Source organism: Xylocopa sonorina, chromosome 2 (genome assembly GCF_050948175.1).
Source record: "Xylocopa sonorina isolate GNS202 chromosome 2, iyXylSono1_principal, whole genome shotgun sequence".
NCBI lineage: Eukaryota > Metazoa > Arthropoda > Insecta > Hymenoptera > Apidae > Xylocopa > Xylocopa sonorina.
The window spans coordinates 16684410-16706163 of NC_135194.1; the positions used below are offsets into that span (position 1 = coordinate 16684410).

Below are 21754 nucleotides of genomic sequence, written 5' to 3' on the forward strand. Positions count from 1 at the left end.
CTTCTATTCTTAGCGATTATTATTACTATTATTATTATTATTATTATTATTATTATTATTATTATTATTATTACTATTATCATGATCATAAGTTTATTAGCTTTGCGTTTGCCTTTCCGTTTGCCTTCCCGTTCCCGTTTCCATTTCCATCCTCGTCTCTATTTTCGTTTGCGTTTTCGCGTCTACACTGTGTGTGTCGTCCAATATGTGCATCGCGATACATCATCGCACAACATATATTTAGAATCGTTCGACGAATTGTACCAAAAGTTTTCCTCCTCGATCAGAAATACAGATGCATACTTATCTCTTTGTTATCTCTGTCTATCGGCGAGCCACAGCTACGATCCTATTCCACGTAGCCGATCGAATCGTCCTCGACGAAACTGGTTTCCGGCATCGCCTCCTGTTGTCGTTGATACTCGGTCACGAGATCGCGCAGCATCGATCGGGAATCGGAAAACTCGCTCTCGTCCATCCCCTCGGCCGTATACCAATGCACGTACGCTTTCCTCCTGGACATATCGTCGAAGAGGTTCGTCAGTCGTTCGAACGGCTCTTGAATCGCCGTCGTGTTCGATATCAAGCCCGCGGCCTGTCCCAATCCTCGCGGAGCGACGTCGCATACAGCGGTCTGAACGTTGTTAGGTATCCACCCGACGAAACAGGGACTATCCTTGTTTCGTAGTCTCGCCATTTGCTCTTCGACGGTCTACGGTCGAACGGAGATTACACGATACCGTACAAGCATTGCGAGGGGTGGGTAATCGTATCGGCCCCGACCTTGTTCGACATTCCGCCCCTGAAGATGGTAGCCACAGCGAGGTACTTGCCCGAGCACGGTTCGCAGTGGACGAACGCGGTGCTCGGGTGAAACAATCGTTGCGTCAATTGGGTAACCGAGAGGGCCGTGTACGGGGCAGAGCTCCGCGAGAGCAACGGAGCGTATCCCGGTACGAAGAAATGCAGCCTCGGGAAGGGGACCAAGTTGACCTGTAGCTTGTTCAAGTCGGCGTTCGATCGGCCGGGGAACCTGAAACACGCCGTGACGGCCGACATGCAGCCGGATATTAAATGATTCGCGTCACCGAACGTAGCCGCGGGGAGGTTTAGGATCCGGGTGCAAATCCGATGCATCGCCCGATTCTCGATGCAAAACGTCCCATCGGTGAACTCGATCGATCTCGATAGAGTGAAGACCGCGTTGTACGGTTCCACCACGACGTCCGACATCTCCGGGGACGGTATCACGCTATACGTCTTTACGATCCGATCCGGGTATTCCTCGTTGAGTCGGGTCATCAGCAACGCGGCCATCCCTCCGCCGGTCCCGCCGCCCATCGAGTGTACCATTTGAATGCCTGTGCCAGTTACGCGAACGAGTAACACGCGTGTATCCGCGTTACGCGGTAGTAACAGTGTACCGATCAGCGCAACCTTGCATCAGATCGCAGGCCTCCGCTTCCGCGCGGATCCGATCCAACGCGATCTCGGACAATTCCGCGCCCTCCGTGTAGTAACCTCTCGCCCAATTGTTCGCGGCACCAGCTCGACCGGCCACTAAGTTCCCAGGCTTGAACAACGACCCGCACGGACCGGACGAAACGCCGTCCAACGATCCTGGATCGAGATCGACCAGAACCGATCTCGGAACGAATCGACCATCTGCGAAACGATGCGAACCCAGTGGCACATATTTCCTTTCTACGCCGCTAGACGTTTACCACGATCGGGAGGAACCCGTTACCTGGCCCTTCGGTGAAATATACGTTCACCCGTTGCAGCTGGACCTCGGAATCCCCTTGATACCTTCCGTCCGGGCTCAACCCATGCTCGTCCGAGATTACTTCCCAAAACTATCGGACGAATCGCGTGACGTGTCTCCGCGTGCACGACGACATTCGACTCTCTTACCTTTGTCCCGACGTTGTTTCCGCATTGGCCGACTTGCAACTGCACGATCTCCCGCATCTTTTCTCCCGCACGCGTCTAACCGTCCTGTCCGCGTCGTTACTACGTATCGACGAATAATTATTTTGCTCGATTTCGACGAGAAAACAAAGAAACGGCTAGAGCCGGGGCCAAGTTCGCTCTATCGTTTCACGCTGCTACCTATCACCGTTCTACTCGCAGCACCATCGAACATTTCAATGCGACAAAGAATGCTATCTATTAAAAGTTCAACAAAGATGATACAACCTCTCTAAATTACTTACGCCTTACGTATACGCGTATACATACGTATATATGTATATGTGTATATATGTATACCTACTTAGATGTATCCGCGCGCAAGCCGGCGCGCGTCTGTGTATATATATACATAGATAGGTACATATAAAAACTCGTCGAAAAACAATCGGTAAAAAGATCGATAATGTACAAATCGGGAAGCAGTTCAATTCGTGAAAATACGGTAGAAAAAGTAAAAAGTAAAAAGTTTCAGTTCGCGAAAGTGGGGACGCATTCCCGTACGGCGAGTAGAGTCGAGCGAATTCACCACACATTTCCTCGATGTCGCTGATACCGACGCAGACCAGATCGTTCGTGCTCGACTCGTTCGTCCACGCTTTCCCGTCTCTGCATCGGCGAAGGGAACATTTCCTTCTGAACGGGAGAGTTGCTCGTCAACGGTAGATTGCACTGGCCGGCTACCGCGCGAATCCAGGAAGCGTAGGAAGCGTGGGAAGCGTGCGAAGCGGGATATCGGAAACGGGTGGTCTCACTTTTGGACATCGTCGCCGACACCAGATCCTCGGTTCGAGTCTCCGTAAGCCGGATGCGAACAATTTTAACGCGCGGAAGCGAATATCGAGCGTAGAGCGCCTCGTCGTCGTTAAAAGTAGGCTTGATCGGTGTGTCCTCGGCGACTAGCCGATGACCCGACCCCGACTACCGTTCTAAGGTTCGATCACTAGCTCCGTGGTGCCCGGGTACTCGACGATGGCACGCACTGCTGTTGTTCACCCGTGTCACCGATCTGGTTTCCGCATTCTCGCGCATCTCCTCTTCCGCGTACTCGTCTAATGGATTTCCCCTAGCGAGCGACCGCGAACGAATTAAAATTACATCTCGATACAATCGCTATACATACATATATACATGTACATGTATACTACTATTCAGAAATATTATACGCGCGCGCGCGCGCGCGCGTTATACAGACGGCAAATGGTAGACGATCGAACGCTATTCACTGCGTTTTTCTTCGCTCGACAACGACCGAGACGTCGCATCGTTCGTCGAGATTCGAATTGTCAATTGATGATTTCTCGTCGACCGTTCGATCGGCCGATGGTGTATCCGTCGTCGCCTCCGTCGACTCTGTCGTTAATTCCGACGGTTTCAACGACTCCGCCTGTGTCGCGGATGTCGAGGACCGGTTTCCTGGTCGGCCGTTTACAAGATACCTCAACGGTAGAGTTTCCGACTTGCCGTCCGTGTCTCTGGTTCTCTTTCTGAAATACGCGTATGCGATTATATCTATCCAGCTCCGAAACAGTTGGAGAGAGAGGGAGAGGGGGAGAGAGAGAGAGAGAGAGAGAGAGAGAGAGAGACAGCACTAACTTTGGTAACGTTGGACAGGACCAAAGCTTGAAATCGGCCCCGAACAATTCTCCTTCCTCGATCGTTTGCGGCAGGTGAATGTTGAGCGTTTCCGGCAGAAAGATGGACGTGAGAGCGCCAGCGACGCTGAGCGTGCCCATGATGATCAACGGCAGGACCCTCGAGTAAACGGCCAAGTGGATGATGTACGGAAAGGCGAGCAAACCGATACCCGCGATAAACGATGCGATCCCCATCGCTTGCGATCTGAGCACGGTTGGCAGCAGTTCCCCAACGAACACGTAGAAGACCGCGAACGAGGCCGCGATGCCAAACTTGCCGATCATCGCCAGAGACACCGTAACCCATACCGCGTCTACTAGCACAGACCCGGTAACCCGTGTCCCTCGACCGGACAATGAAATCGTTCTGAATCGAAACACGTACCTTCGGGGACGAACATGCACGAGACGCAGGCGAGTCCGCCTAGGAGCATGGTCAGACAGAGGACCCATCTACGGCCCAATCGATCCATCGCGTACCAAGTGATCACGTATGAGGGTATTTCCACGAGGCCACCTGCGACGAGAGAGAGAGAAAAAAAAAGGGAGAGAGAGAGAGAGAAAGAGAAAGATTGATGGAAAATCCGCGATGGACGTTTCGCGCGGACCCTTACCGATAAAGAAGGCTAAGTAGTCGGAGACGCCGAGGTTGGTCGTGTTGTAGGAGAGGCCGTTGTAAACGACCGCGTTCGCCACCCAGTCGAACGCCAGGATGAAAAACTTCTTCCTGATGTTCGGGTTTCGGACGAGGTCCATCGGCGTTGCCGCCGGGGGTGGCGATCGATTCTCGGCCTCGGTCGAATCTTGACTATTCTCCCCAGGCCCGTTGGTCCCGTTGCAGGAGACTCCCTGCCTTCGTAGAATCTCCATCTGATTAGATTAACCGCGAATACGTTACGCCACACTTGTTTCCACGCTAGCATATCCTGCTTTGCCGCGCGATTACCGCTCGTCCCTCTTACCTCCATCTTTCGGAGAAAGTTGCTCGGCACCGTTCTACCGTTGATCTTCGCCATTCGTTGTACGATCACCTCCGCTTCGTCGATTCTGTTCTTGCTGAGGAGCCATCGCGGGGATTCCGGTATGATCCAGTAGTAGCTGAAGAGGAGGACGAACGGTACCGAGGTGGCCAACGACAAGGTGTACCAGTGCCTGAGCAGGTAGCCCTGGGGAAAGGAGGATACGTCGTTACGCGACATCTAGTCGCGATTTAACGCGCTCGTGCACATATCCGTTACCAGCAGGGCCAGAAGAGACATCGCCGACGCGAAGAACATGCTGATCACCATTCCCGCGAACGTTCTGTACCTCGGCCCCATCATTTCCAATGCTGAGAGAAAGTGTAACAGAGAGTATTAACGGTTAACGAAGGCTAAGGTCCGATCGAAGACGCGTACCTAGTATGAACGGTATCTGATACATGGCTGGAAAAAATAGACCGTTCACGGTCCTCAGTGCCGTGTAAATTACGTAATTCGGGCTGAAGCTGGTGGCGATCGAGAATATCACCTCGAGGAAAAGTATCGCGAAGAACGCCGTCCTCCTGCCCCATTTGTCCGCGATCCAGCCGAACACCACGTTCCCGAACAGGCTGCCGACGTAGAAGAAAGTCGTCGATGTGGAAGGCAACCAGCTGTTGTCGCATACCAAGTCTAGCTATGTGGATGCAAACGGCTCGATTAAAATCAAATTTTCGCGCGTGCGAATTCGTACGAATCGCCTACACCCCTCCAACGCCTCGTTTCTCACTTGCGCGTTACCGCGCGACGATACACACGGTTACGCTGATATGTATTCACGGCGCGTCGCGGCGCGTCGCAAAGCAGCAGGTGAGTGAGTAAGCAATCAGGCTCGAGTACACCAGCCGTAGCCGATGCGACAAAGGGAAGAGAACGTAAACACCGAGCTAAGCCGAGTAAACGAAGCAATGATCGTCGTGGTCATCGAGCGCCGATCAACCTCGGCAAATAAATCCCGGCGATGATCGTTAATGGGTTTAACACGAACTTTGATTTAAGCAAATTGCCACTCACGGACTTTTGATGTCTGCGTGAAACGCAAAAGGTAAATTGCATGGAAATACGGGAGCACTCTCGGCACGACACGAGTACGGCGTCGAGTTATTGTCAAGGGCAGTGCACGTGCCCGTAGGACGTTAACGACGCGCGCGCGCGCGCGCGTATTTTATCACCCTGACACACTTCGAAAACGCGATCCATTGATATGACCGTGCGTGTTGATCGTTGATCGTCGATCGTGGTTCGTTCGCGATTTTCCGACTGTTCGAATCGAGAACCAGCCCCGTCAGGAAATCCGGTTGTTCCCGGTCTGTGTGCTCAGCTTCGAAACGGCCGCGTCCGGGATCCGGTTCGAACACAACCCGATAAATCATCTCCCGAGGGTCTGACTACTCGAAAGATCTCGATGAAAAAGCGACACGAGATCGTTCGTAACGGGGACACGGAGGATTCGATACCCACGGCAGAGGCAGTGCCGCGCCGGCAGTTCGTACGAGGCGTTTGATGCGAGAGATCGCATGACCGGATGCGGGGGTAGGTAAATTGGTCGGCAATTGCCGACGCCACCGTAGAGAGTCGCGAGCTATCGGTGTCGGTAGATCGTCTTCGGGGACCGATTCCGGTCCCTAAGCCCGCGATCGTCCACTGACCCGACGCTACTGTTATTTTAAATTCCACAACCCCGCGCGTGTCACATCACTCTCTCTCTCTCTCTCTCTCTCGTTCTTATTCGTTACTTGGACTGCACACCAGACCGTTGTCTAATTGCGCCAATTTAATAACGCGTTAATGGACCGCCGCGTGACGGGATCGTGCGCGACCTCACTCGCCTCTCTCTCTCTCTCTCTCTCTCTCTCTCTCTCTCTCTCTCGATTTGCCAGTTTGTCGTGCCAGTTCGTGTAGGTAAACGCGACGCAGAATTTCCATTTCAGAGTTCCACGAACGCCTCCGTTCGGGTTTCCGGCCGCCTTCGGTCTGGTACGGGCCGGTAGCAGGCCCCGTTGCGCTCAACGATTCGAGCCGTTGAAACACCCTGTTCGAGTTTTCATGGAAAAGGAGCGGATCGAGGGGAAAGGAGGAGCTTAACGGGGGCTGGTGTCGCGGTTGGTTCCACGAACGGGACCGGGACCGAGTTTAACTCGAACGCGTCGCATCGCTACGAGCAAGCGACAAAGGCCAAGGCGAATTGGCTCGTGAAACACGATTCTCCGAGCTATACCAGGCTAGACCAGGCTAGACTCGCGCGTACGAGAATTATGCAAATAAAATAGTTCGCGCGCGGCACGAGCGGTCGGCGGGAATACGCGCGCGCGCTCTCTCGCGTTCGATTTTACTCTCTGAAAGAGAGAAAGTCGAGTTTACCTCCGTGACCAGGGTGCTGTCGTAGTCACGGGTGTCGTAGATCCAACCGTGTCGGCATGCGATCACCGGCCAATCCGGGTTACCGACTGGTACCGGCGGCAATCGAGTCCTCGATCGCGGCTCGTCCTCTTCGTTCGTCCCGTTATCGAGGAACGCGCGGCTCAGCCAAGACTCGACGATCGCCGTGTAGTTCACGTCGTACATCTTGCACTTTGAATACTTCTTCACCTTACCGTCCGACTTCTCGACGTAGGGCAACGACAACGCTTTCCTCTCTTCCAGCGTCATCAAGTCGGTCAGATTGTCCAGTTCCGGTATCCTGCACCAGTGATCCGGTGACGCGCTGACGAACACCTGCGATTAAAAAGGACGCGGCTGAGCAACCGCGGAGGAGATAGGCTCGAGGTGGGACCGGGCTGGCTCGTTGCGAGATTTACGAGAGACTCACTTGCGAGAACGCGAGGAAAGCCGCGGGAAGTGTCGCGGGTATGCATAGCAGATAGTACATGATGTTCTGATATTTGCCCTTCTCGCCCACGTGCACCAACACCTCGTCGAAGTCGATCGAGCTCATGTTTCCGGCGCTGGTGCTTCACCGCGTTTCACGAGCAACGACACTTGCCGAACCTTCGCAGCTATGATCCAACGTGATTCAACGGTCAGGCGACGAGCACGATACCGACTCGAATCACGCGGCATGACCACCGCTGCCAAGCTCCTTCCTCGAGGGCACACACCACTGGACGGATTCGACGATTTCGAGTCGAGTCGAGTCGATTCGAGCCGATTCGATTCGATTCGATTCGATTCGATTCGATTCGATCCGATTCGATTCGATTCGATTCGATCCGATTCGATCCGATCCGATCAGATCAGATCCGATCCGATCCGATCCGCTCCGATTCGATTCGATTCGATTCGATTCCTTCTTCACCGACCGTGTACGTTCCCGGGCAACCCGACGAGTCGCGCATCACAATCCTACCGCGAACAAACACTACGATCGTTTTGCGAATCGATCGTTTCGCGACTGCGTTTTCCCGATACCCTCGATCGAAAGACCAAACTGAACGATTGACCGACAATGAGAGTAATAACGCGAACGCGTTACGTTTCCGTTGCTGCTGCGAATTCGGAATCGCGTGAAGCGCGGCGAACGCACGTCTTCGCGCGTTCTTATATGCCGCGAGCATATCGTCGACCCGAGAACACCTCCTCTCTTCCGATCCTCCCGAGCATCGTCTTCGACGGCGTCCCTCCGCCTCTCCGCAGCCGTTGTTGTTGCCGCCGCCGACGCCGTCGCCACCGCCACCGCCACCGCCACCGCCGCCGCCACCGCTGCCACCGCTGCCGCCGCCGCCGTCGCCGCCGCCACCGCTGTCGCTGCCGCCACCGCCGCCGTCGCTGTCGCCGCCACCACCGCCGCCTCCGCCGCCGCCGCCGCCGCCGCCGCTTCCTCCTCCTCCGCGTCACCGTCTACTCGACGCTGATTCCACGTCCCTCGCAAATCAAACGCGGATTTTCTTCCTTCGTTCTCGCCACCGTCGCGTCGTTGTCTCCTGCTACCGAACAACTTCAATTCATCATCCGATATCGCTAAAGAGATTCGGGTGGTAACGCGAGGAAGAGTTGGTTCGATCGGCAAGGTGTCGATGTTGTAACGAGGACGGAACGCGGCCCTCGTTTTCTCGCGTCCGCTCTGACGCGAACGGACGCACCGTGCCTACTTATCGTAAGCCGTGAGGAAATCGTTCGAGACTAGAGAAGATCTCTATAGTTTCGAGTGTTTGTCGTCGCGATGACGGGTGTAAAGGTTACAGGTAAATTGAAATGGTCACGACATCCGTCGCAAGCGATCCGTCGAAACTCGAATCTCGAATCTCCGGGGTCCGAGCAGAACCCGGATTCAGGTCCACGTGACGCACGTCGCTGCATCCTCGGGTCTCTCGTTGCTCTCTACAATTGCGAGGTGACGTCACGAGTGTGCAAACAACGTCATCCCGCTTCGCACGCCGTCTCGTACCCGCTCGCGATCGCTTCCTCTTATTCGGGCCATCGTCATTCCTCTCCCTTTTTCCTTTCCCCCTTTCGTTTTACGCCACCGGCCGCCAATCTCGTCCTCGCGGCACCACCGAGACGATCGACCGAGATCGAATATTTTTTTTATTTTTCTCTTCTCATTCCCCTCTCATTGATCGATGCGTCATATTCCATATACGTACTTGCGTTCGTATACACGCAACGCGATTACGCAAACCGCGTCGATCCCCGATTATTATTTTTTCCCTTGCTCGCGAAAATTCCCGTAAACAATTCGATTCAATACGAGAGTCGTCCGCGACGATTCCACGAAACTGCCAAGATAATGGCATTAACGACGTTATGTTATATGGCCGTTGCGTTCTTTTTTCGCTCAGCTACCGGATAGTTAAACAACTCGATTTATGGCAGGAGCTCCCGACGAAATTTTTCCGTTACACTGGTTCCCGTGTTCGGGAGCTGCTTCCAACTTCTCTTAATCGTACACGCGATAAACAATCTCGGATTCGTTCTCAACCAACATCAATTCGCTCCCTCCCCCCCCCCCCCCCCCAGCTACCGTTCCGTTTCGTTCTATTCTATTCTGCTCGTAAGCACAAACTTCCGGAATACATCTCCCCTCTCCAATCACTCTCTCTCTCTCTCTCTCTCTCTCTCTCTCTCTCTCTCTCTCTCTCTCTCTCTCTCTCTCTCTCTCTCTCTCTCTCTCTCTCTCTCTCTCTCTCCGTCTACTCCTCTTTACCTTTCGTTGCCGCGTAAACATAATGCTTCTCGCCGAAAATCTTACCGATCTGGACGATACTTAACTGGAAGTTGGAACCTAGCGTCGCTATTTACACGGCAGAAACACTCTTTGAACAGAGCCGCGTGGCGATTGCCGAAAGAGTTCGCTATTTCTCGCGATCGTTTCGATCACTGCCACCGTTTGTTCACTGTTCACAGAATATGCCCACCGATACGAGCCAACGGCGCGACGCTCCGCGTATCATTGTTCGTCCATTGATTTATCGCGCGTCTTCAACCCCCGCGTAGCGCCGCGATACTTTTTCACGCTCACAATCTTTCGGTCGCGTTTCTCGCGCATTTAAACTTTCTTCTTCTTCTTCTTCTTCTTCTTCTGCTTCTTCTTCTTCTCCTTCTTCTTCTTCTTCTTCTTCTTCTTCTTCTTCTTCTTCTTCTTCTTCTTCTTCTTCTTCTTCTTCTTCTTCTTCTGCTTCTTCTCTCCCCACCCTTTACACCCGTCCTGGCTCGGTAAACAAAAGAAAAAATAGACGGGTAGCAAGCAACTACCACTAGAAGAAGTAAGTAACCTCCATCGCGAACTGAAACTGAAGCAATCGTGGATACAAGGGGTCCGTCCACGGTCCTATCTATCGTTTCGAACGTCCCCCTTGAACCCTCTCTCTTACGCACCTTCCATCTCCGTTCCCCTTGCTCTTTTGCTTGAACATTCTCTCTCGCGTCAATCGACTACTCCCTCACCCTTCTCTTCGGCCCGATCGCCATTCTCCTATCGCGCTACACGCTCGACCACTATCTCAACTATTAATATAAAAGGGGGTTCCTCGACACTCGCCGCCCGGTAATTGTACGGCGTGCATCACAACCGGACCTTTATCGCTCACTCGAATTTACGCGTATACTCGCGCCAATCCGCCACTCCCCTCTCCTGCATCATCGACGCTTTATCCTTTTCATCTTTCGTTCTCTCGCGTCTCTAAACCCTATTCTACCTACGCGCGTATCTATACCCTCCGATCCCCTTCCATCACCTTCGCCCATCTACACTCCACTCTATTTACACTGTTTTCAGACTATTATTTAACAACGAATGCGTTCAATCGACGTATACATACCGTTCGGGCGATCTCGTTCTACGATCCGTAGCAAACTAACATTTCCACTCGTTCTTCTCTCTACAACGAACAAATTTAAGAAAGCCAATTTTCTTTTTATACCCTTTTCCCACCGCGCAAATCTAACAGACAAATTTCGATGCGCGATACTGCTGCTGTACGCACAGAACGCATATCTAGATATAGCACACGTTCAACTAGTATATATAAAGCCGCGTGCAAATTACCTCCCTGCGTATAGGTATAACATTTAAACTAAGTAGATGGATCCTAGATATATACGTACCACAGGTATCTATAACTAACAATAAGTAAGTATACTTGTACTCGCATACGCGTTCTTCTTTGTTCAGACCCGTATCCCATGGTGATACAGTATGGCGGACAACAACATACCAAGTGTTCATCGTTCTATCCGTCGTGTACGTTTCTAACGTAGTTTGTTATCCACTAGGATGGAGAATGGTGTGAAAACGAAACCTTCCGAGCTGTTGACTTCGACAAAACGGAAAATAATAATAGGAAAATGCAGGGAAACGATCAAAGTTCAAAGAAGGAATCCAAAAAACCGAGTCATGTGAGGAGATTGAACTTTGGCCAGTCGATTCTAACCTCAAATATGATTACGGATATACCGTGCGCCAAGAGAAACGATTATGTCCGCGAATGGATCGAAACTCGTAACGATTTCACGCACGATTCGTACTTGTCTCCTGTTTTATTCTTTCCATCCAACGACTTCGCGAGATCTCCGGTTCTTATCAACCGGCGTAAAAGACCTAGAGCAAACTGTACGATGTGCTCGAACGAATCGCAAAACGTAGCTGACAGAGGAACCCACAGCTTCTCTGCTCGGAATGATAAGCGTATAAAGATGCCCGTTGAAAATGACAGGAAAGAAAATGTCAAAAGAAACCTGTTCAATTCCCAATCTGTTGGCGTATCTTTTGAAACACCCGATGTAATTGGATCCCCTGTACTTTGTAGGGATTCTTGTTCTTACAGGAGAAGAAGAAGAAAAAGAAGAAGAAAATGCGGAGGAACAAGCTCGGAGAGAAAAGCTTTGGATCGTATAGAAAATAAATGTGTAGAAACTGACATACAATCCCCTTTAATTTGTTCCAAGGTACACGGAGCAAGAAAGTTCTCTAGTTTGGATGGGAAATTTGATTCTTACCAACAAAAACAAAGGAACCAAACTGAGAATGATTTAGCAATTGTTGATAGAACCTACATCGATCGCACAGATTTAAATATGAATCCAATCGATTCTTATGATAGAATGGCCACGAAACGTTCGGAAAGCAAAGAACAAACTTGTTGCGTAAAGGAACGATGTACGCTAATAGAAAGATTAGAGCAACATTCCAAAAACGATAGTTTAATGTCCGAGTTGAGTAAAGACTTAAAGATCTCTGATGATTCGTTTGGGTCGAATCCGTCAACGTGCAGAACAATATTGAATATCGACGGTATAAACACCGACAGAGAATCGTCCAGCGATCGTATAGAAGATACGGATACGCAAGCGTTCTCGGTTGCGAAATCCGAATCGTCGCATTCTCGGATATCGGCTAAAGATTCGGACGAGACGTTCTTTTCAAAAGTGGAACAACTTCGATCCGCGCATACCGTGGTCCGGTCTTCCCAAGATATTTCTCAGACATCGACGCAACATAGAAATGTTACGGGTAGCAGATCGAGTCAAACCGGTATCATCGTTAGCACGGGAACATCGTCGTCGTCGTCGTCGCCGCCGCCGCGAAAAACTAACAGAGACGAATCGATGCTCTTAACTCTATTGGGCTCGGCAAAGAAAAGGAGAAAGCCGAGAAGGTAATTTTCGACACAGCAATGTTAGACGATAAATGGATAATGATCAATTTTTCATTTCAGGGGAAGCCTGTTGGAAAAACTGCAATCGACGATCAATAGACAAGTGTCGTTTGTACGCGTATGGAATCATCGATTGAAACAAAAGACGAAACAAAGCATTTCTTTGCCATGCGTTACCATCTCTGTGCAAGCATGTATAACTCGTTTCGGCAAACAATTTTTGGAAGGAATTGTGATCAAAGATCCGCTTAATTTATTATTGATCAACAAAGATAATGATCGTGCGAAATCGATAAGGTTCGTAGTGATCCCAGATATAGTGGGCAAAATTGAAATGAAATCCACAGGCCTGGTACAGATTTTCCCTCCGTGGGAAATTTTGGACCGGCAAAAACTAACGTTGAACGTAACCTATATTCGAGTTGTTATGCCCGATAACGAAACAGACGTTCGACGATCCAAAGTAGATTTAAGTTTGTTCGAAAGGACGGTGATTTTGAAAGAATTTCATTGTCCGTGCATAGATACGGGTAAAACAATTGCAATTTGTGAAGATCGATTAGATAAACCCAATGTTGTGGAAAAGTTATTTGCTTGACTGTAAGAATGGAGAAGAGCTAAACAGGCGAAGACAGCGGTCCCTCCTCCCACAAGAATCAATTGCAGAATAATCTCTATTTTGTTAACACACTTGTCAAACGTTTATCACCGACGAAATAGAAATTACACGTTACTTTGCGAAATATAAGCGAACATTGTTATTTGCTACATTCAATTACATTCTGTTATTTACTAGAAATTTGCTGCAATAAACTATTCGTATATTTAGAATAGAGATTGTATCCACAACGAATAACGGAAAAGTTACAGGTTCTTTTAAAGCTAGAATTGTCCTGCAGATGTCTCTTGTCTCTTTCCCCCGCATGACACATTGTGCTTTCTGTGTACCAGAGTTGAACGATTTTTCTCATCTTCCACGCATAGTGCTGTATCATTTTTCTGTGCTCGCAGCATTCATTTCGTATTGTCAAGAGAGATACAGAATAAGCGTAAGGGTAAACGTTCAGAGAGTTTGTTACTTTTCTACGCGTACGATTCCTGATACCTCCCGCGTATTAGGCACAAAGGCGTTAGCTTCATTTGACAATTTCTACTGTCATTTCTATTACGACGGCCACGCAACAACTTTTTTTACAATTAGTTATTCGATACTATGTTTTATTCCGAACTGAAATTGTCTGCCGTCGATAGATGGTTTCTCTAACCTAACCAAATCTACAAGTTTATCGTTTGCCGCAACACTCTCGCTACTTTACCATAAAAGTATTCGTAATTATTCCAGGTAATAATGTCGATAGCACAAGATCGACCGGAACTCTACGAAGAAGTGAAACTTTACAAGAATGCTAGAGAAAGAGAAAAGCACGATAACCAAGCGGATTTGTATGCTGTTGTGAATACGTTGCAACATCTGGAGAAAGCTTATATCAGAGACTGCGTAACACCAAAGGAGTACACAGCCGCTTGCAGTAAATTGTTGGTGCAATATAGAGCAGCTTTCAAACAGGTATTGATAACATTCGCAACTGATTTCTCTCGACGCGCACAAACTACTGCTATATATACAATATAAGTTTTGTACCTCGTAGTATCCTTAAGAAAAGATTTTCATCCTTCGTTTAGATGTCGTGTTTAGGTGTTAGCGGTGTGCGATCACTTGAACGAAACGTTCTCTGCGTTATATACAATTTTTTTATGATTCAGGTGCAAAGCGATCAGTTTCCTACGATAGATGCATTCGCCAGAGCATTTCGATTAGACTGTCCAGCTGCGCTTGAAAGAATCAAAGAAGACAGACCGATTACTATAAAGGACGACAAAGGCAATACATCTAAATGCATCGCGGACATTGTATCTTTATTCATTACATTAATGGACAAATTACGACTCGAGATCAAAGCAATGGATCAACTGCATCCAGATTTAAGAGATTTAATGGACATTATGAACAGGTTGAGCATACTACCAAGTGATTTCGATGGTAAAGAAAAGGTCGCGGAATGGTTACAAACTTTGAACAATATGTCCGCGTCCGACGAGTTATCCGATACTCAAGTCAGGCAACTAATTTTCGACTTGGAAACGTCCTACAATGCTTTCACTAAAATTCTTCACAATGCTTCGTAATCTGGCTCGTTCGATTTCCTATCGAACATCAAAGAATGGTTCCTTTTATTAAATGGTCAAACCTAACAGAATCGTTCTCCCATTGATGAGAATAAGGTGAAACCACGAAACTTCGTGCTGGAACAGATGATTATTTTATATGCGGTTCTTTGTAACAACCTGTTTATATGGTGAACTGTCGGATGTAATATATAAAGCGATGTATATATGATGTACGAAATTAAGAAAGAATAAAAATGATCGTAGGTGCTTATTATATGTAACATAATGTGGAAGGAGAAACGCGAGCTGAACGTTGCGCGTTACATTACGAAAGCAAATACGGTGCTTCGATTTTTAAATAGAGGCGCATACGCAAGTTTTGCCTCGGCTCGGTTTTGCGGTGAAAGATGAAACTCTGTCTACCGTTGCACCGTTTTCCTGGCTTCTGGTTTGCTCGGCGGGAGGTAACCCGAGGACGTTTGCCCTCTCGTCGAACATCTTTCGTTTCTTCACCGCACTCGCAGTCGATTCGTGGAACTTTCGGCCCCGTACGCGTGTCGACTGGTTCTGCACAATGCAATACATATACATATGCACGCCAGGATTTCTATTTCCGTAAGCTAACCATCTCTTCCGAAAAAGTAAAAGAGGAAAAGCGAAACCGGCGGTCACGGGCGAGCTCGTTACTTTTTCTGGTGCGTTTTATTGATCGGGCAGAGTCGTAAATACAGTTGGCATATTCATCGGAAATACACTCGACATATGTTGTATATACAAATATGTACAACGCCGACGTTGATATTCCTTGTTGTCGCGCAAGGAACAATTCCACGAGGGTGTGCGCTGCAATATCTATTTTAAATCAGTCGAAACTCGAAAGTCTCGCAATATTCGCATCAAACGAAATCGAGAAACATGATCTTGTTTGGAGATTTATACGTAGAAAACATGGGAAAGGATCAGGAAATGTGACGCGCGTTTACGAAATATTTGAACACGATGGATGAAGGTGGATGAATATTTCTCTATCTGGGACTAGAAAACGTTTACGCGATTTATTATTTTCCACTAAAGCGTACGAGCTTGCGTGCATACGTGCTTCCTTTTCTCCTATTGTCCATCTTTTTTCCACCATTCTATTCCTAGCACTGCATATAAATACCGATAGAGCTTATCTTACGTCTACGCGATTACACTTATACGTAACGATATGGATAAAAATACGACCGCACTCGCGATCGTGAGACGGAGAACACTTCGGTTTACGTACTTCACGAAAATAGCAGTCTTCGATTCATGGATCTCGCTAATGGCAAATGATTTGATGATCTTTAAACGGTCGATAAAAATTGGCGCGCCGACGAACCCGTTGCGCGATTCAGCACGATACACGTACGCATTCTCCTTGTTTTCTTCCAATCGTCTACAGACACACGTACGCGCGCGCGCATACACGCACACACACACACACGCACACACGGAGTAAGAGTGAGTGAATGAATGAATGAATGAATGAATGAATGAATGAATGAATGAATGAATGAACGAACGAGAGAGAGAGAGAGAGAGAGAGAGAGAGAGAGGGGGGGGGGCTGGCTGGCTGGGTTAGCTTTAGCGAAATCCCCCTCTTTAAAAGAAATTTCGAACGTAGCTGTTGGCCTCGTTCTGCGGATCCTACGCGTTTATCTCGCGAGGTCGGAACGGAGCGAAAGAGATCGTCTAGTAAGGTGGCGATATTTAAGGAAACGAAACATCTCGAGCCCATCTTCGACACCTGTAGAGAAAGATAAATGAAACCGTTCGAAAGAATTCGCGATGACATCGAACCGTAACGTCGTTGACCGTGGATGGTGTCAGTTGATCTCACCGAGGCTCTCCTCGACAATTTTTTCGAGCTGACCGTTGAATTCCCTCGACGATTTGTCCAAGTTGCTCGACGTCGAGAAATCGAGCGAGCCGACTTCTTGCAGGAGGCCCTTCTTAAGGACAGTTAGGTACCCCTAGCTTTGAATCGCGTCCGTCGTATATTCCTCGTGCAACGCCAGCAAATGACGAGGCACGTCTAAGGCTGTGTGCAAAGTGACGGTCACACCACGATTCAAGCTGACGGCCGGATAGAATACACCGTAGAGATCGCGAAACGCGATACCGCCTTGCGGCTGGTCGTTCACGAAGAATCGAAGCGTGTGAGTGGTATCCAGATCTAAGAGAACGCCCACCGTGGAACCCTGCTGCACGCCACCCTCGGTTCTTTGCGCGTGTCCTCCACCGTGCATGAACCACGAACGTTGCCGATCTATGTACATGCTCCATCCTTTGTCGTCCTTGCCTACGGTGAGAAATCGAAGAAAATCGCGACATTCTAACTCGACGCACCTTCCTCAAATTAAAACCTATACGAAATAATCAACTTGTCACCCACCAAGCATACGATCCCGCGACACTTCGGCTCTCGCTATACCGAATGCTGGATCGGTATCGCTGTGATAACGATCGATGGTCAATTCCCAGTAATGAACGCCACGTGAAAATCCAACGCTCGAAAGAACCACTCGGTGCTCGTACCCTTCGCAGGATGCGCTCATCGCGTCCTCGGAAACTGATACCTCCTGTGGTATACCGGATGCCCCAGTTGCCCACGAGAACCACGCCACTGTCCCAACAGAATGGTGTTTTGTCACGGAAGCTACTCGAACGAGAAAAAGATACCGACTCACCTTCGGCGGTCTGGAGACCGATCAACTCCGAGTACTCGCCTTCCCCGGCACTGTTAAATGCTCTCACCCTGGCATTGTAGAGAGTGTTGAAGTGCAATCCGTCCACGGTGCATATCGTTTCCCGGCCGCAGTACACCTCCTGCGTGTACAAAACACCGCGAAATAATTAGTCGTTTCACTCTTCTCGACTCCCGTCGATTCGTTTACCCTGAATTCTCCGCCGTATCCGTCGTCCAGTTCCAATAGGTATCCTTCGATCGCAGGACCTCTCTGACCGACGCAGCCAACGATTCCGTGTCCGGCTGGAGGTTGCCAGGCGACGGTTACGCTGTTGTTCTCCGCGCTGCACTCCTCGGGTATCAATATCGGAGCACCAGGCGCTAGAAATATTCGCAACCGATCAACCGTTATCGAAAACATTTCTCACACTCCTTGTTCACACATTTCCTTTGTAATCGTGTGGTACAAGCCCGCGTTGAATACCGAACAAAGATAAACGGTAAGACTGTGAAACATAACATTTATAACGCGTCGTCTTTTTTTTCATTTTTTCCCCTCTCTTCCGTTGTCGGTTAATTACCTGCAATTGGGTATCGATCTTCTCCTTCGGATGCTGCGTCCAACACGAGGCAATCGTTTACATTCGATCAACGATATGAAAAAACGAAACAGGTTTCGACACCGTATCTTTAACAAACCAGAGAGATCGACTTTCTTAATCGCGTACGTTACAAAGACGGAAAAGTTAAGACACAAGGTAGGGGACCCTCTGGTTTGCTTTCGTTATGCATATAGGAGAAGAAGAGCGAAAGAGCGAGTGAGAGAGAGAGAGAGAGAGAGAGGAAACGGATGGGTTGGCGGATGATTGAATCGGTGGGGTTAGACGGAGAGAAGACGCTTACGTTTCAATTGAACAAAAGTGAGTTGATCGATAGCGCGTCGCAACGGTTTGTCGTCCAGGGTGAGATCGAGCAACGGCAGTCGAGCAATTTCTTGTACTCCCTCGGCGCCGCCCCAAGAACCAGCGGCGGTAGCGGCTCGGACGGAAAGCATCCCGCCAATTTGAAGGAAGGCCGCGCTGTCGGTTTCCTTCAGGGCTTCGATGCAAAAGGTGAGAAGAGCCGTGGTCGCCTGCAAGTGAGACGCGCATCTGGCCACTTGCTCTCTCAATGACCGTACCCTGGCCTCTCTGGTTTGCCTGGCCGCCTCGATCAACCGGGACTTTCTCGCCTGCAAAAGACTGACCAGATTCGCCACTCTGTCTTCCACCTCCTCTTCCAAAACGGCGCACTCCTCCTGTCAAACAGTGAATTCCCGTTCATCGTTTCATTCGTTCCGTCGATTGGCGACCGACTGGCTCGGAAACGACGAATGAATACTCACGTGCACTTTGTCCGTCATTCCTTTCAGCCTCTGGATGAATTCCGTCGTCGAGCGAGCCCTTTCCGACAACTGTTGCAAATTGTGCGAGAGCTCCGTCTGTAATCGCGTGAAACGCGCGATTAATCAAATTTCTCTTCTTTACGCGATAACTTCGAATAGTATGTAGTCTCTACCTCTAAGATTGAATAGCTCGACGCGTTTCTCGTTTACCAGAGCACCCTACCCTAATCATCGTTCCCAACCCTACCGAAACTCCCGTCGACGGGGGGGACTCGAGCACATTACATTCGCCTCTACGGTTCGTGCATTGCCGCTTCGAAAACCATCCTTTACATTTTTCTCTCTCGATTATCAATTGTTCTCACGTTTACGGTCTATATTATCCTCCTCTACTCTTTCTCATTTTCTCGTTATTCAACTTTTACATGCAGTTATCGCACGCGATGAACATTTCTGTTCCAGATGTTTCAACGAGTAGACCGGAGCAGACTGACGCTTTCGGCCTGAATCGATCGACGTTTTCTCCCGCGACCGCTCTATACGCGCCGAATAGCCAGGAATGTTCATTCGTTCTACGCACGAATACGCCTAAAAATTCCACCCTATGATGCACAAATATACAATCCTTCATTCACGATTCTTTTTCCTCGTCGTTCTACATTCGTCAGGATATGTTTCAACAATCGCAGTTACGATGGCGCGAACTTACCGCCACCGCGCTAAACATCATCGATCGAATTATCGTCGAGCAGACAGGAAGCAGACACCGCGAACGGTAGTAGCGTGCAGGGAATAGGTGCTTATCGAGTTTGGAGGGGTGTGCATTTTCTATCGTTAAGGTTGAAACGAAACAAGAAACAAGCGAACAGTATCGGGAATCAGAATTTTACCAATGGCCAAACTGTGCGATATTATGTACTTAGGTTCATTTACTCCTACGAGTACGCGTACAACCTATCCGAAAGGCTGGCACTGTTGGCCACGACTATTTTCGCTTACACATAGTTTGCGTACTCGATGTTTCTCGTATATCTATCGTCTCTTAATCGAGGTATACGCTACGTGGAAAGGCCACGTGGACGTTCTCTTTTCTCTAGCTCTATCGGGCCTCCGTCTCTCCTTGAAATAATCAACCGAACAATGCGAAACACCGTACGCGGTGTTACCCGAAAACAGTATAGTTTAAAGATAAAAAAAATCAGTCCAAGACGAAGGAGAAAACGGGCAGGTGTTTAGAAGTTTGGAAGGAAAATGGAGCCAAGAGCAACCAGTACGGTACGGAGGGGGCTATACGGGCACACCCACGTCGCCGCGATATCGAAACCGGCTGTCGATCGAACGACTTTTCTCCTACCCCAGCTCGCGGTCGTTGATCCGTAGTTGGCGCGCGCACCAAAATAGACGCAACGCGAGTGTTCCGCGGATGGACTTAGAACTAGTTTTCGTCAAGGTCACCGACTAATATCTACCTCGATCTACGATCCACGATAACAACCAAGAGCTGACTCACCTTCTGTGCCTTGCAGGCCGCGGCCAACGGCAACACGTCGTGAGGATGAGTAGCGTGACGGTCGCGAAGGCAAAGCGCGCATATCGCGAATTTGCAAAGAGCGCAGTAGAGGGTCAACGGTTCCCCGTTATGATCGGCGCAGACCGATGTAGTTTCCACGGCGGAGCCACGTGAACCTTTACCTCCTCCGTTCGATTGCCAGCTGCCTCGCGGCGGACCTAAATTGTGCGCCGCCAAAGGTCCCCTCTTCGGATGACACGACTCTCTGCACCCGTCGCAATACAATACCTGAAACAGGCCCGAAACTTTCCTCTTCGAATCATCATTTCCCCATCCTACCCTACCCGTCTCTACCCGAGGTTCTCGTTTAAACGTAAAAAACGGAATGATTAACATTTACGGTAATCATAACATTGATATCACGACATAGTACGCGGCTGCGTGGTGTAAAGTAGGTTGTGACAAAAATACATTCTGTTATAGACGCGCATAGTAGAACTATGCGTTCTATGCCTAGGTAGATAGCGAATAAAAGGAAAAGGTAGAGTGAAACGTTTACCGACCTCGCATTGCTCGCAAGCGACGGTAGCGTCTCGGGGCTCGGCCTCGCACATTTGACATTGCAACCTCGTGTTTCTCGACTCTTGATACTTTTCAACGATATGCTGCATCGCTCTGTATTTCGGTAAATTGTGAGCTCCGCCCTCGTCGAAGTAAACGGTCTTCTGACAAACGGGACAAGAGAGGCACAAAGTGCCACCTGAGGGTGGAAAACCTCCGTTCCCAGGCGTACCGACATAACTGCCCGGTCGCGAGCTGGTCGACGTGCTACTGCACACTACGCCGGAGTCTGTTTCGGATAGGATCGAGAGCTTATCGGCTTCCTGATCGGATCCCGGGGCGTTCGACGAGTCAGTCGTCGACTCTGGCGGTGAATCCGGTGGCGCTTGTAGATTAACTGCGCACGCCAAACAAAGGGCATGCCAGCAGGGCAACAGCACCGGCTCGACGAACAGCTCCTTGCAACAAGGACATCGTAACTCATCCTCCATCCTCGCGATTCCTCCTAATCAGAGTTATCCGCGAACCACTCTATCCACTCTCCTCTCCTCTTCTCTTCTCTTCTCTTCTCTTCTCTTCTCTTCTCTTCTCTTCTCTATCGCTCGCACCTTGCTCCTCTTCCTTGTCCCCTTTTCTTCTTCGCGCTACGCCACCTTCTTACGATTACTTTCTTTCAACATGTCTTTCCTTCCAC

General features: G+C 49.4%; 4 protein-coding genes across 5 annotated transcripts; 1 reads left to right on the top strand and 3 right to left on the bottom strand.

The window, feature by feature from the left end:
• Positions 1 to 327: 327 nt before the first annotated feature.
• LOC143433242 (tubulin beta-4B chain-like) lies at positions 328 to 1975 on the bottom strand. The gene is made up of 5 exons (XM_076910523.1): positions 1915 to 1975; positions 1748 to 1856; positions 1438 to 1665; positions 784 to 1361; positions 328 to 712 (listed from the first exon to the last, which is right to left on the bottom strand). Exons 1-5 carry the CDS (start codon positions 1969 to 1971, stop codon positions 350 to 352), a joined length of 1335 nt encoding a protein of 444 aa, XP_076766638.1. The 5' UTR covers positions 1972 to 1975; the 3' UTR covers positions 328 to 349.
• A 1218-nt stretch (positions 1976 to 3193) lies between these two features.
• Positions 3194 to 7869, bottom strand: LOC143433323 (organic cation transporter protein). Its single transcript, XM_076910621.1, has 9 exons — positions 7437 to 7869; positions 6989 to 7342; positions 5006 to 5264; positions 4847 to 4938; positions 4571 to 4774; positions 4223 to 4478; positions 3994 to 4125; positions 3568 to 3922; positions 3194 to 3458 (listed from the first exon to the last, which is right to left on the bottom strand). The coding sequence occupies exons 1-9, from the start codon at positions 7560 to 7562 to the stop codon at positions 3194 to 3196; spliced, it is 2043 nt and encodes a 680-aa protein (XP_076766736.1). The 5' UTR covers positions 7563 to 7869.
• A 3466-nt stretch (positions 7870 to 11335) lies between these two features.
• On the top strand, positions 11336 to 15175 carry Vps28 (vacuolar protein sorting 28). The gene is made up of 4 exons (XM_076910622.1): positions 11336 to 12720; positions 12781 to 13072; positions 14063 to 14287; positions 14485 to 15175. The coding sequence occupies exons 1-4, from the start codon at positions 11411 to 11413 to the stop codon at positions 14905 to 14907; spliced, it is 2250 nt and encodes a 749-aa protein (XP_076766737.1). The 5' UTR covers positions 11336 to 11410; the 3' UTR covers positions 14908 to 15175.
• Positions 15176 to 16443: 1268 nt separating this feature from the next.
• Trim9 (E3 ubiquitin-protein ligase Trim9) lies at positions 16444 to 21754 on the bottom strand. Of its 2 annotated transcripts, XM_076910014.1 has the most exons (9): positions 21063 to 21754; positions 20500 to 20787; positions 18990 to 19085; positions 18509 to 18902; positions 18187 to 18219; positions 17814 to 17986; positions 17607 to 17745; positions 17312 to 17542; positions 16444 to 17218 (listed from the first exon to the last, which is right to left on the bottom strand). In XM_076910014.1, the coding sequence occupies exons 1-9, from the start codon at positions 21549 to 21551 to the stop codon at positions 16890 to 16892; spliced, it is 2172 nt and encodes a 723-aa protein (XP_076766129.1). In that variant the 5' UTR covers positions 21552 to 21754; the 3' UTR covers positions 16444 to 16889. The 2 variants fall into 2 exon arrangements, with proteins under 2 accessions (XP_076766129.1, XP_076766130.1); XM_076910015.1 differs by lacking the exon at positions 18187 to 18219 and having other exon boundaries at positions 16445 to 17218; positions 21063 to 21752.